At 58.2% G+C, this 13,922-nt stretch overlaps 4 protein-coding genes across 4 annotated transcripts; 3 read left to right on the forward strand and 1 right to left on the reverse strand.

Moving 5' to 3' along the window:
• Positions 1–7: 7 nt before the first annotated feature.
• LOC309685687 (centriolar and ciliogenesis-associated protein HYLS1-like) lies at positions 8–5,557 on the reverse strand (the record flags this gene model as incomplete). The annotated part of the gene is given in 3 exon segments (XM_082501418.1): positions 8–429; positions 432–780; positions 5,491–5,557. Coding segments are annotated over 2 exon segments (747 nt in total), but the record flags the coding sequence as incomplete, so codon positions are not given.
• Positions 1,149–5,211, forward strand: LOC309685686 (tRNA pseudouridine(38/39) synthase-like). Its single transcript, XM_082501417.1, is given in 6 exon segments — positions 1,149–1,382; positions 1,875–2,203; positions 2,206–2,297; positions 3,547–4,112; positions 4,477–4,667; positions 4,802–5,211. Coding segments are annotated over 5 exon segments (1,455 nt in total). The 5' UTR covers positions 1,149–1,382; positions 1,875–1,911; the 3' UTR covers positions 5,116–5,211.
• A 161-nt stretch (positions 5,558–5,718) lies between the features above and the next one.
• LOC309685685 (pseudouridylate synthase RPUSD4, mitochondrial-like) lies at positions 5,719–9,616 on the forward strand (the record flags this gene model as incomplete). Its single annotated transcript, XM_082501416.1, has 7 exons — positions 5,719–5,889; positions 6,109–6,274; positions 7,633–7,834; positions 8,072–8,165; positions 8,263–8,413; positions 8,712–8,809; positions 8,956–9,616. The coding sequence occupies 7 exons, from the start codon at positions 5,719–5,721 to the stop codon at positions 9,139–9,141; spliced, it is 1,068 nt and encodes a 355-aa protein (XP_082357542.1). The 3' UTR covers positions 9,142–9,616.
• An 821-nt stretch (positions 9,617–10,437) lies between these two features.
• On the forward strand, positions 10,438–13,674 carry LOC309685689 (pannexin-3-like). The gene is made up of 5 exons (XM_082501421.1): positions 10,438–10,750; positions 11,478–11,620; positions 11,726–11,940; positions 12,093–12,757; positions 13,504–13,674. The coding sequence occupies exons 1-5, from the start codon at positions 10,570–10,572 to the stop codon at positions 13,563–13,565; spliced, it is 1,266 nt and encodes a 421-aa protein (XP_082357547.1). The 5' UTR covers positions 10,438–10,569; the 3' UTR covers positions 13,566–13,674.
• The last annotated feature ends 248 nt before the right edge of the window (positions 13,675–13,922 follow it).

The following is a 13,922-nucleotide window of genomic DNA, read 5'->3' on the forward strand; positions in this document are numbered from 1 at the left end:
CCTTGGCCAGGTCCCAGCGCACCTCCCAGCGCAGGGCAGCTCGTTTCTTTTCGGTGGGCACGGCGTAAGCGTTGGGGACGTAGAGGTGTTGCGGTTTGTTGGGGAGTTCGGGCCGGCAGAGCATCTGCTCCCGGATAACCCAGCGCAGTTCTTGCCGTTGATCCTCTCCCGGGATTCGGAATTTCTCCCATTCTCGTTTGTATTCAAAATATTTAGCCACTCGGTCAGTTTTGCCCCGGTTACGGCCCAGCGGCTCAAACTGGGGGGGAATGAAGGATTTGGGTTGTCCCCCCGCAGTGGTGTACTGAGAAGCGGCAGAGCTCCGGCTCCCGAAATCCTCAAGGAGAAAGGGAGGACTGTCCCCACGGGGCCACCGGCGAGGGGAGGATTCATCGAGGGAGCTGCTGCTCGTCTCGATTTCCCCCTCGAGATGCTGTCTTCCGGATCGGTCCTTAGCTGAAGCAGTTTCTGCCTCAGGCTCCGAAGTTCGGCCTCGTTCTCCGACTCGCTGATGACCGACTCGTCCGAGACCTCTACCCCTCCGTCGGGTCTGCGCCTCAGCACCTTCCTTTTCATTACCAACCGCCTGGGTCCCCTCCGGTCCCCGGAAAACGGAGGGGGGGTTGGCTGCACCTCCAAAGCCAGGGAGGCTTCAGCGTAGGGATGGGCACGCTCCTGGTTGTCTCCTTCCTGGGCGTACAGCCGGCTCAGGGCCACCAGCTCCTCCTCGTCCTCCACTCCCATCGCCTCCTCCATGATTGCCGCCAAACTGGGCGAATCCTGGAAAAAAAAACCAACAAAAAAAACAAAAAAAAAAAACCAAACCACAAAACAAACCCCACCACAGTTAATTTTTTGCAGCACATTGGAGCTGGTTAAAGCCATAAAGACTCTCATCTTGTGGGGCTGAGGGGGTGTCGATTTAGGTTGCGGTTAATCAGATGGGGGGGGGAGGGGGGGGGGAGCTGGGAGTGCTAAACCTCCTGCCGCCGGCAGAAGGCTCCGTCCCTACGGCAAACGGAAACGCCCCCTGCGAGGCAACCCCTAAATTCCTGCTTGAAAACCATGCTAAAATGAATTACGTCATCTAGAAAGTATTAACGGGATGATGGGCAAACACTAGAGGTGCGTAATGATTTTTCCCCTTGTACATCTTTTAAAATCACGGTATCCGGTCCTGATTTATAGGGAGAGGGTGTTTTACTTCCGCAGAGGAGGAGAAGGCTCAGCGCAGCGCCCGTAGGCGCTTCTGTCCACGTTGGCTTTCAAAGCCCAAAGGCTGTTGGAATCTGCTCAAACCTCAAGATCTGCAGCAAAAAGGGATGCGGACACGGTTTCCGCTCCCTACGCGGGTTTGGGATCTCTTTCAGGGTTGGAAAAATGTAAGTTTTAAGGTTTGGGATATCTTTTAAGGGTTGGAAAAATGCAAGTTTTAAGCGTGCCGTTAAGGAAAATGTTGGAGCAGATGGTGCGGCGAGATGAATGGCAGCCGTTAACGGGCTGTCTGAAGTGTTGATGCTGGCTGAGCGCGGTGCGAAAATGGAAAGGGCTCCGTGACGGCTCCGGCACGGATAGCAAAAGGCTAGCCGGGAACGTGCTGCCACCGCGCCTGGGCTGACGGAGCAAATCTCATGGTGCCGCAGCGGTGGTGGAGGGAAGAGTGATTAAAAAAGTGCCGAAAAAAAGAGCCTTGAGTAAGATGAAGCTGTCCGAGCTAAGCCTCCTTCGCCCTTCCCGTGCTCTGCTAGGAACGCCAAAGGGTTATAAAAATAAAGAATTACTCCGCAGATAATAATTATTCTACAGAGCAAGCCTCTCGGTGTAAGAAAAGCCATAGAAAAATGCAAAACCCCAATTTCCTTCTTTCTCCGCAGACCCCGAGCGACTAATTAAGGTTCCGAGAGAGCGGCTATGGCCGAGGGGAGCGCGGTTACCGAGCAAGAGCGACTCCTGAGGAGGGTGCAGGAGCTGGAAGAGGAGGTGAAGCGACTGCAAGAGAAGCTCCGAGAGGAGAAGGAGGGCGCTGGGAAAAGAGAGGCTCCTCCGGCCCCTGGGAAAACCAAGAAACGCCAACAAAGGCCTTTCGATTTCGGCGCTTACGGCCGCAGGCACGTGGCGTTGAAGATCGCCTACCTGGGCTGGGGCTACCAGGGGTTTGCCAGCCAGGAGAACACCAGCAACACCATCGAGGAGAAGCTGTTTGAGGCCTGAAGAAGACGCGGCTGGTAGACGACAGACAGACCTCCAACTACCACCGCTGCGGGCGGACAGACAAAGGAGTCAGCGCCTTTGGACAGGTCAGGATCCCCCCCTGAGGCTTTCCCGGATCTTGGGGCTCCTCTGTGGGATGGAGATCCGGTGGGTTTAACGTCCTGCAGTGACAGCGCAGGTTGGCTTCGTTTTTTTAAAAGCCTTTTAAATCTAAAAGCGAGCCTGGCCATGGCTTCCTGCATGCAAAATGATGGGTTTGGACCTTCAAAGTGTTGATTAGTGCTAGCTTTTTTCCATATTAGTGTTCCTTTTTTTTTCCATATTAGTGCTCCCTTTTTTTCCATATTAGTGCTCCCTTTTTTTCCATATTAGTGCTCCCTTTTTTTCCATATTAGTGCTCCCTTTTTTTTTTCCCAGGGGGCTGTTTTGAGAGGATGTAATGCATTCTAGGCCACAGCTTCCCCAGTAGCTCAGCGCTGCCAAGAAAAAGGGGAGATGCCCCTTCCTGGGCAGAGCCCTGTCAGCTGATTTAACTCACTAACCCCACAAAAAAAAAAAAAAAAAAGCCAAAAAATAAATCCAGGAATTGGATAGCTTCCCGCGGAGTCAGGCAGCTGAATTCCTGCACAGAAGGGTCCGAGGGGAGCTGCAGCTAGCGGAAGGGAGCGTGGGAGTGGGAGCTGGAGAGAGGGGAGCGAGCCGGCCGGCTGGGTGGGCACGGAGCCATCGGGGAAAGCACAGCCCTTCCCACGCCGCGATGGCTTCGCTCTCGGGCCGGTCTCTCCTTCCCTGCCGGCTCAGGAAGCGGAGCTGGCTTCGCTTTTGCCTCGCCGGGGTGGTTTTGGCTCGGATGAGCGGTCTGCTCTCCTTCACAAGATGAGCCGCGCGGTTATAAGGGCCCGGGCTGCTTTTTCTTGCATCGTGTAAAGCACGCAGGCATCTGCGGCGTTAATTAATCAGGTGTCCCAGCCAGCCAGGCGGTCAAGTCATCACCTCCAGCAAAAATAAAAGAGAAAAAAAAAAAAAAAAAAAAAAAAAAAAGCAGCACATTAGATCCTAAAAACAGTGACTAAAGTTGAAGCTGTTTTGAGATCACGCTACGTAGGCAGTCTGCAACTTTCTCTGTTTTATTAAAGGAATCCGTAGCATCTGGTAGGAACCTTCGCAGAGGCACTTGCGGCTCTACCCGCAGGAAGGAGTGGTGAGATCGCCTGATTTAAGACACCTTCATCTGTAGGAGATCCTGAATTTATTTCACAGCGGTGTAGGAAGACTTGGCTTGACACGCCGAATACGCCCATCTGCCATCTAATCCTGGCTTCCCTCATTTTGCAGGTGATTTCCCTAGATCTCCGCTCGAACCTGTCGGAGGGGAAGAAGCTAAATGGCCACCAGGGTGACAGGGAAGGCAAGAGCGAGGGGGAGGAGGAGCTCCGCTACACCCATATTCTGAACAGGGTGCTCCCACCCGACATCCGGGTGCTGGCCTGGGCTCCCGTGGAGCCCGATTTCAGCGCCCGGTTCAGCTGCCTCAAGAGGACCTATCGCTACTTCTTCCCCTGCGCCCACCTGGATGTGGCCCTCATGCACGCCGCGGCCCAGAGGTACGTGGGGACCCACGATTTCCGTAACTTGTGTAAAATGGACGTCGCCAACGGGGTGGTCAACTTCCAGAGAACGATCCTCAGCGCCGGAGTGACGTGGGTGGAGAGAGGAGGAGAAAGTGGGCTGCAGGATCCCTTCCGTCTGTGCCAGTTTGAAGTGACGGGTCAGGCGTTCCTGTATCACCAAGTTCGCTGCATGATGGCCATCCTCTTCCTCATCGGGCAGAAGATGGAGAGGCCGGAGATCATCGATGAGCTGCTGGATGTGGAGAAGAACCCCCGAAAACCGCAGTACAGGTACAGAGAGCTCGGGGAAGACCTCCCGGGCTGCTTCGCTAAGCGCCGGCTGCGTGCAAAGCGCTGCCGGCAAACCACTTCTCTGCCAGCTTGCGAAGCAGTCTCTCACAATACGGAAGCAAGCTGCCTCTCTGGGAGGTATCCCAAAGGATCCTGGTTTTCTTGCTCTTGGACAAGCTTTTGATGGCTTCAGTCCTTGGTATTTGGTTAAAACTAATTCACTTTTTAGCAGAAAAAAAAGGAGATTTGGAAAAGACAGGGTTGTCGTGGGCAGAAAGGACAGGCTGATGCGCTGTTGCGGGAGCCTTTTTTGTCACAGCATCCCTCCAGGCGGCGACAGGTAACGCCTTCTCTTTTTCCCTAGCATGGCAGTGGAGTTTCCCCTCGTCCTGTACGACTGCGAGTTTGAAAACCTCCAGTGGCTCTACGACCGAGATGTGCAGGAGTTCAACGTTACCCACCTGCAGCAGCTCTGGGCCAACCACGCAGTCAAAACTCAAGTGCTGCGTAACATGTTACGAGGTTTAGATGCTGCTCCCGTGGTTACCGCAGAAAGTAAGGGATGGTTTTGTGGCAATACCTGGGGGACGGGGGTAACCAGCTTTAAAAAAAAAAAAAAAAACCACGAAAGAAAGGGGGTAACTCAACAGATTGTTCAAACCGCTATATTTTTTCCAATTCTGTCGCAGGCCCGGAGAACGGCACGACTGTCCGCTGGGGAGATACGAAGCCTCCGCTCTGCCGCCAGCTCAGCGGCTTCGTGGAAGGCGTCCAAGCCCGTACCTACAAGCCTTTACTGGCTCGCCCCAAGTGCGAGGGGCTGGAGGCCCGCATCCGTCACTTTGTGCGGAGGGGCCGCATCGAACCCCCCCAGGGCCTGGAGCTGGGGGAGGACGGGGACGAACGGCCCCCCGAAACCAAGGGGGGCCACCGCCGCCATGCCCCGGGGAGCGGCGGTGCCGCCGAGCAGCCTCCCAAGAGGGTCTGCGTAGACGTCGAGTGATGGTGACGGGTCACCTCAGCGGCAGAAGGGCAGCTGGCCGCTTTGCTTATTATTTTTTATTTTTTTTTTGTAATTGGAAAAAAAAAAGATAATGCAGTTTTCTAGTGCTATTTTTATAAATTTCAAGAAATGGTGTGGAGCGCTGCTGCGTCCCCGGTCTGGGAAGGGGTGAGGGGATGCCTGGGCCCCCCTCAGAGCTGCTCACCTCGCTGTGAGGGAGCTGCTGAGGCTGTACTGGGGGGTACTGGGGTATACTGGGCTGAGGCAGCGGGGGCCCACCCAGCTGCGAGGCCTCCCCGCGAGGCCCACGCGCCTCCCCGGTACCTGACAGGGCCCCCCGGTACCTGACAGGGTTCATACGTTCCCTTCCGGTACCTGACAGAGCCCGGCTGCTCCCGTCCTGCCGCCGCGACCGTTACCGGTCGCTAACCGTCGCCGCCGTTTAAACCGCCGGGCGGCCCCGCCCTTCGCGCCGCTGCCATTGGGCAGCGCGGCTGTCGCTCGGCTGGCCTCCCCCCTTCCCATTGGGCGGGCGGGCTGAAGCACCGCCTCCGCGCCGCCGCTATTGGCCAAGAAGGGAAAAGAGGGGACGGAGAGAGGAAAATGGCGGCGGCGAGCGGCGGCGGGTGGTGGTGGCGGTGGTGCGCCGCGGGCCTTCCCCGGGCGGTGCGCGGCGTCTGCGGTGGCGGCCGGCGGGCGGCGGCGGAGCCGCTGCGGGCCGAGGGGCTGGCGGAGCGGCTGCGGGCGCGGAGGAGCGAGGAGGAGAAGCGAGAGGTGAGAACGTTTGCGGGGAGGCCGTGGCGGGGCCCGGGAGGGCCCTGAGGGAGGGGACTACAGCTCCCGGCGTGCACCGCGGCGCTCCCCCTTCCCGGCGTGCACCGCGCCGCCGGGGAGCACACATGGAGGCCTTCGCCCTGCTCGGTCTGGGCTCTGCCGCCGGCCCGAGCAAAGAGCCGATCGTCCTCCAGCGGCGGCGTTTTGTTCTCCCCACAGGCCCCCGCCGACCCAGCGCGGAGGCGGGTGCGGGAACTGGCCATGCTGAGCAAGCAGCTGCAGCGGGTTCACCCCAACGTCCTGGCCAAAGTGCTCAAGCAGGGAACCGTGTACCAGAACGAGGAGATCGTAGTGATCAACAAACCCTACGGCCTTCCCGTGCACGGTGAGGAAAAGCCGGCCGTGCTGGAGAGAGGGGAAATGACTCCATGGCGCTGATGGGGGATTGTAGAATGACTAGTGTTGAAAAGGACATCAAAGATCATCTCGTTCCCACCCCCCTGCCCCGGGCAGGGCCACCTCCCCCCAGCCCAGGTTGCTCCCAGCCCCGTCCAACCTGGCCTTGAACACCTCCAGGGATGGGGCAGCCACAGCTTCTCGGGGCAACCTCTTCCAATGTCTCACCACCCTCACACTCGACAATTTCCTCCCAATATCTCATCCAAACGTCCCCTCTTTCAGCGTAAAACCGTTCCCCCTCATCCCACGGCTCCCCTCCCTGATCCAGAGTCCATCCCCAGCTCTCCTGGAGCCCCTTTAGGCACTGGAAGGGGCTCTGAGGTCTCCCCGGAGCCTTCTCTTCTCCAGGCTGACCCCCCCACCTCTCCCAGCCTGTCCTCCCAGCAGAGGGGCTCCAGCCCTCCCGGCATCTCCGGGGCCTCCTCTGGCCCCGCTCCGACAGCTCCGTGTCCTTCTGCTGGTGGGACCCCCTGAGCTGGAGGCAGCACTGCGGGGGGGTCTCCCCAGAGCTCAGCAGAGGGGCAGAATCCCCTCCCTCGCCCTGCTGGCCACGCTGCAGGGGATGCAGCCCAGGTTGCTGGTGGCTTTCTGGGCTGCCAGCGCACATTGCCGCCTCATGTTGAGCTCATCCACCATCACCCCCAAGTCCTTCTCTTCAGGGCTGCTCTCCACCCATTCTCTGCCCAGCCTGGATTTGTGCTTGGGATTGCCCCCACCCAGATGTAGGACCATGCACTTGGCCTGGTTGAATTTCATGAGGTTCACGTGAGCCCATTTCTCCAGCCTGTTCAGGTCCCTCTGGATAGCATCCAGTCCCTCTGGATAGCATCCCATCCCTCCAGTGTGTCAACGACACAGCTTGGTGTCATTGGCAAACTTGCCGAATATGCAGAGTCACACTGTCCGTGTTGCCAAAAAAGATGTTAAACAGCCCGGGTTCCAGTACCGACCCCTGAGGAACACCACTCCTCACTGGTTACCACTTGGACATCGAGCCATGGACCACAACTCTTTGAGTGTGGCCATCCAGCCAGTTCCCCATCCACTGAGTGATCCATTGGTCAAATCCATGTCTCTCCAATTTAGAGACCAGGATGTTGTGCGGGACAGCGTCGTGTGCTTTGCCCAAATCCAGGTAGATGATGTGTCTGTTCTCTCTGTGCTGAGGTTTTCCTTCCCAGGGAGGCATGCTGGGAGTTTGTCACCTTTAGATCACAGCCTTCATCTCACATTTAGGGGGTAATTTGAGGGAGGTGAACGACCCTTCTGATTTGCGTTATGCAGGCGGCCCCGGGATCAAGAATTGTATCACTGACGTGCTGCCGATTTTGGCCAAGATGTTGGAGAACATGAAAGCTGAACCCCTCCACCTCTGTCACCGGCTGGACAAAGAGACCACTGGCGTGATGGTGCTGGCGCGGAACAAGGAGGTGGCAGAGAAGATCCGGCTTCTCTTTAAAACTCGCCAGGTGGAGAAGACCTACTGGTAGGAAAGGTTTGGGTGGAGAAGCAGCTTTGAAGGGCTCATAGAGTTTGAAGAAGGGGTGAAGGGACAGTCACCGGGGTGTGGGGCTTTGTGGAAGAGGTGGGTGTTTGCTTTTCCTCCAATAAGGTTTTTTTTTTTGGGGAGGGGGGAGGGAGCTGGGTCACGGGGAGAGGGGATGAGGGGAGGGTTCCCTTCCCGCTGGAGCGATGCCCGGCAGCCCCTGGTTTCCCTCCCCAGGGCAATTAGCCTGGGGGACCCAGACCCCGCCGAAGGCATCGTGGAGATTCCCATTGTGGAGAAGGAGGTGCGGAGCCACCAGTCGCACTACAAGGTGAGCGTGATGTCCTCTGGGCCAATGTTCTGGCCTCGCGCTCCCTGGCACCCCGCTTCCTGCCTTCCCGCGGGCTCACCCTCTCGCCGCCGTTCAGATGACGCTGGCCCCCAACTACCGTCTGTCTCCAGAGGATGGGAAGGTGGTGAAAATCCGCAAGAACCGCAATGCTGAAAGCGCCGTGACGCGGTACCGCCTTCTGGCTAGCTCCTCCGCTTGCTCTCTGCTGGAGCTCCAGCCCATCACAGGTGAGGTCTGGCCGGGTGGCCCCGGGGTTGTGTCAACCGTTGGGTCCGCTTTCTTTGGGGCTCGGCAGCCGGGAGCAGCACGGCAAGTGGGAACGCGTCGTTAGCCACGACTGAAATCCTTTTTTTGGGCGGAGGCTCTGGGAATAAGCCACCCCGGGGTGATGGTTTTGCTGCCAGGCTGCTCTCTGGCTGCCGGTGATTTTGGCATGGGATTATCTGGTGCCGAGGGTGGTGGGTGGAAGCCGAGGCCTGGCGTGGCTGGTTGTCACATTTCTCCTCTTTCTCTTCCCCTCCTCAGGGGTGAAGCACCAGCTCCGGGTTCACCTGGCCTACGGGTTGGGGTGTCCCATCCTGGGGGATCACAAATATTCCCACTGGAGCAAGCTGGCACCCCAGGTAAGGCAGGTCCTGCATCGGGGGCGGGGGGCAGTTCCAGGGCTGGGTGGCCCCTTTGTGTCCCCCAGCTGCCCCTGGGCCGGGGTTTTCAAGGCCCAGCTGAAGAGATGCAGTTGTGGAAGGGACTTTTTTTGTCCTCGCTGCAGAAGCTTCCTGAAATCACCTTGAAGAGGCTGAAGCTGCAGCAGAGCAAGGCTCGCCACCTCCCCCTCCACCTCCACGCCTACCGGCTCTCCCTACCCCTGGGCGAACGGATAGAGCTCGTCTGCAAGCCGCCCCTCTTCTTCCAAAAGACTCTGAAAAAGCTGGAGCTGGATGTCACTACCAACTAATGAGGCGGGACTGCCTTATTTCCGCATCTCCAGCACGTGGCAGAGGTGGGTCCGGCCGCTCTGCAGCGGCGTCCGCCTCGGAGCCCACGGTGATGCCACTTGTGTTGGTGCCGGTGTTGCTGGCTTCAAACCAGGTACCTGCGTGTGCTTCTTGCCCTGATTTCGGTGCAGAAAAGTGGCTGGGCGTGCTGAAAAGCCTCTTGTTCGGACAAATGAGGCTGGGTAGGAACTGGGCTTTGCCCGATCCGTGTTTTGAACTTGTTTCTGAGCAATAAAAGATCCCGTTCCTGCCGAGGTGAAGGGTTGGTGTCTCTCTGTGCTCAGGCCAGGTGGATCTCGGGCCCTGGGCAGGTTTGAGCGCGCCTGGGTGCAGTCCCTCCCGGTTTGAGGGCTGTCGCTCGCCCCGCTAGAGCGGTTCAGCAGTCTCTTCCCTTGGATCCTGGCACTCTGCGCTCAAATTTGGAGACTCCCATCATTTGAAAATTCATCGAAAGTGCGATTTGGCAGCGGCCGTGGGTTTTTTTTTTTTTTTTTTTTTTGCTGCGTCAAGAGACTGTGCGGGGAGTTCCTCCGTTCGGCTTGGCCGAACAGCTCCGGGACTCCCTCCGCTCTGCGCTGCCAGCAGTGTCGGCGTGGGTTTTTGGGGAGCGACTGTGCTGCCAGGAGAAACTTCATCCCACTGCCCCTTCCAATTTCCCTGTCACTTAGTCCGGATCCCGTTATTGGGATCCCTCTCCCCTGGGACCTTGCCTTGGAGCCAGGTTCCTTCCCCTGTGCCCCAAGAGTGAGGCGAGGGGAGAGACTAAAAAAAATGGAGAACTGCAGCTGATGTTCTGCCATAAAATCACAGCCACTGTTTGGTTTCACTTTAACCTGTCCCCAAAAGCTCGGGGCTGGCAGCAGGACTTTCTCCAGCCCCCTCCAACTGGTTTGAGTGCAGGAAAGGGCTCTTTGTAACCCACGGGGCCACCGTGTACCTGGCTGGGGCTTTTCGGTCGGGTAATGCCCAGCCCCCTGCCTCCCAGCAGGAGGCGAAAATAGCCGGGGAGCCTCACGCCCCTCGAACGCGCCACCAAAAATACATCTGCTTATGACAGAGGGACGTAAAACCACGAGGAGCCGGGGAGCGGCTGTGGCTGGGGAGGAACGTTGCCTTCCCAGCCCGGTGCCGCAGCTGCTGGTTTGTTGTTTTATTTTTTTTTTTTCTATTTTGGGGCGTGCTATTTGCAAAAAGGCTTCCCCCTGTAATTACCAGTCGATTTAACGCACCGTCTAAGCTGTCATTTCCAGCCGCCTGGTACGGAGCGCTTGGCAAGCGATGCCTTCAGCCCTACAAAGTCGCTCCTCGAACTGGTCACACCTCAGACGACACCAGAGCCTCCAGGCAGCAGCAGCAGTCGCCGTCGTCTCCTCTTCCTCGATAGAAAAATGTCCCTCTCGCACACGGCCGCCGAGTACATGCTCTCCGATGCTCTCCTCCCGGATCCCGGCGGTTCCCGAGCCAAAGGCCTGCGGTTGGAGCTGCCGAGCGATCGCCTGCTGAAGTTCGTCACCGTGGGGCTGCCCCTCTTCCTCGTCTCGCTGGCTTTCGCCCGGGAATTCTCTGCTGGTGAGTTGCGGCTTTTGCAACGGGGATCTTCGGGTCACGGGCGATTGCCGGCGGCGGTTCGGCTATCGCTGCAAAACCCTCATGGTCGCGGTCCGAGGTGGGGCAGCCTGGAAATCCTTTTTTAGGAACCACAAACGATTTATTGATTGGTTTTAATGGACTGTTGGTCGCTGGGAAAGCCCGGGAACAGCTGTGCTAAACCCCAGGGCCCTCGGTGAATCGATGCCCTGCCTGAGCTGTTTTCCCCCAGCACCTTTGGGTGCCGCAGGGTTGTTTCCGAGGAGGAGGAGGGCACCGGCAGTGCGGCACAGGGGATACGTCCCACTGGGGTTTGCGAGGGCAGCACAGAGGGTCGCATTGATGGTGCGTTGTAACCTCAGGCTAAATCTGGCCTCGGCCGAGGACGTCCCACTGCTGCCCCTGGGGATTTGGTTTGACTCCGGTTTCTGGCCGGTCTCTAATTACCGCCCCCTCCCCCGCCGTGTACCCACAGCCGTGCTAAAAGGGGTTGCGTTTGGGAAGCGGTGGAAAAGTCCTCGCTGGAAAAAATGTGGCGGTGGGGAAGGACAGCTACAAAAAGACTGTGAAAAAAGCCTTTTTAATTCAAAGTGGCACCTTAGATGCAGTCGCCCTCCTGTAACGTGTCGGTGCCTGGCTGTGGGGCGCTCGCTCGTGCTCGACGGACCTCTGTGGCTGAGGTTCCTCCTCCTCCTCCTCCTCGCCCTAGGCTCGCAGATCAGCTGCTTCTCTCCCACCAACTTCACGGGGAAGCAGTCTGCCTACGTCGACACGGCTTGCTGGGACTCCCTCCTCCACCATGGCTTCGACACCGAGGGACACGCCGTCACCAAGTCCCTCTGGGCTCTCAAGGTATGGGTCAAGCTGGCGTCTGGGTGCCCTCAGGTCCCACCTGGGTGCGTAGCAGAGGTGAAGCAACTCCCCACCGCTCACCGCTGGCTCTTCTCCTTTCCCCAGGTCTTCCCCTACTCGCTGCTGGTGGTGGCGGTGCTCATGTACCTGCCCTACCTGCTGTGGCGTTACGCAGCCGCCCCCGCCCTCCACTCGGACCTCCTCTTCATCATCGATGAGCTGGACAAATCCTACAACCGCTCCGTGCGCCTGGTGCAGCACATGAGGAAGGTCCAGCAGGCCAGCGCCGAGCCGGAGCGATTCTGGGAGGAATACGAGAGGTGAGGCCGCTGGGCAGCTTCAACTGGTCACCCCGTCCCTCCCAGGTCCCTCCGTGTGGCGTGGCTGTTGCCATCTTCAGGATGGACTTGGGTGAAGCGACTCGGTTTAGGGAGGCGGCTCTAAGTCCCTGCTGTGTCCCCTCTGCCCCCAGGGCTCGCCGGGAGAGGTATTTTGAGTTCCCGTTGCTGGAGCGCTACCTCACCTGCAAGCAGCACGCCCACTCCCTGGTGTTCATCTACATCCTGAGGAACCTGCTGCTGCTCTTGTTCTTGGCTGCCACCTGCCTCTACCTGGTCTTCCTCCATCTCAACATCTTCTTCCAAGATGAGTTCAGCTGCTCCATCAAAACGGGGCTGCTCCAGGAGGAGCCCCACGTCCCCCCGCTCATCCCCTGCAAGCTGGTCTTCTTCTCCGTCTTCCAGCTCATCAGCCTCTCGGTCGGCGGCGTCTACGTCCTCCTCATGCCCGTCGTCATCTACAACGCCTTGCAGCTCTGCCAGTGGGACAAGGGGCTGCTCTCCGTCTACGAGATGCTGCCCGCCTTTGACCTCCTCAGCCGCAAGATGCTCACCTGCCCCGTCAACGACCTCAACGTCATCCTCCTCTTCCTCCGGGCCAACATCTCCGAGCTGACCTCCTTCGGCCGCCTCAACGCCGTGAGCGCCTTGAGGGAAGCCACCGCCAACAAGGAAGACATCGACACCGTCGTCGACTTCATGACGCTACTGGCCGGGCTGGAGACCACCAAGCCCAAACACCACGCTTGCTCTCCCGAGGCCGACGGCAGCGCTCCCCTCTCCAACGGCGGGGCTCCAGGTAGGCTTTTTTTCTTCTGTTTTTTGGTCGAGAAGACTTCTTCGCTCTCCTCTTGGCTCCTCCACAGCCACATCCCACCCAGGGGGTGAGGCTGGATCTCTCCACCGTGGCCCTAAACCCTTTGCCGAGATCTTCAGGTGTTTGGGGGGGCTGACAGGGGTCGCCGGGAGGGCCACCGGCTCCGTTTGCAGCCGGGGATGGGTTCTGGCAGCCGGCATGTGATGCTACTGCGAGCCCACGCGTGGGCAGGAGTTGCTATAGGAACGGAAAACGGAGAGTGAGCGGCTTAAATCCAAGCTCTGGGCAAACTGGGGGGCGCTGGGGGGGGGGGGACGACGACGATGCAGAGAGAGCAGCCCAGCCTGCTGGGAGTGGGGTGGGGAGCTTAAAATCCAGGCGGGGGGAGAAGGGGGGCTGATGCCAAGGATGTGGCCTCGCAGGAATTCCCGACTGGCAGGGCAGGAGCCAGGATGCCTGGGCTCCTTTCCTGGCCCTGGCTCCAGTCCGAGGGCCGTGGTTTTTTATAAAAAAAAAAAAAAAAAAAACCAAAAAAACAAACAAAAAAAACCAACCAAAAAAAGCTCAAACCAGATTGAGCTGTATTTAGCATCCTCGTCGGCATGGCAACCACGGGACTAGCACCACTGGCTCTCGGGCTAGTCACACGCTGGCAGAGAAAGCTCAAGATCCCGGTTCGTGATCACTCCGTTAATAAGTTCCTCCTTTTCCTTCTCCCCCTTGCACAGAAGCGAAGCCTGGAGTGGATTTGATGGGAAAAGCCTCCCGGGACTCGCTGGGCTCTGCCTGACCCCTCGGCTGCCGCCGGGACCTGCCCGGTTGGTCTGCTGGAATCCAGTTTGAGCCAATTTCTTGTTGCCAGTGGTCACTCGAGCGCATTAAACTCTTGGTTTTTGATACAGCCTTGGTGGGGTGACGTCTGTAGGGTGACAGCGGCCGCCAGACTGAGCTCACATGCATTTGGGGTACCCCTTCTTACATAACCATTTTCCAGAAAAAAAAAAAAAAAAGGTTAAACTATCACTTTTTTTTTTTTTGTGTGCAGAGACTCTCGGATGTCTTTATTCCCAGTGCTGGCTGCCACGTCATGCCTCTTCCACCCCAAATTTCCCTGCTGTTAGGGCAGGAGGGGGAGAACGGAGGATTT

This window comes from Vanellus vanellus, assembly GCF_965231255.1.
Source record: "Vanellus vanellus genome assembly, contig: HAP1_SCAFFOLD_987, whole genome shotgun sequence".
NCBI classification, from domain to species: Eukaryota; Metazoa; Chordata; class Aves; order Charadriiformes; family Charadriidae; genus Vanellus; species Vanellus vanellus.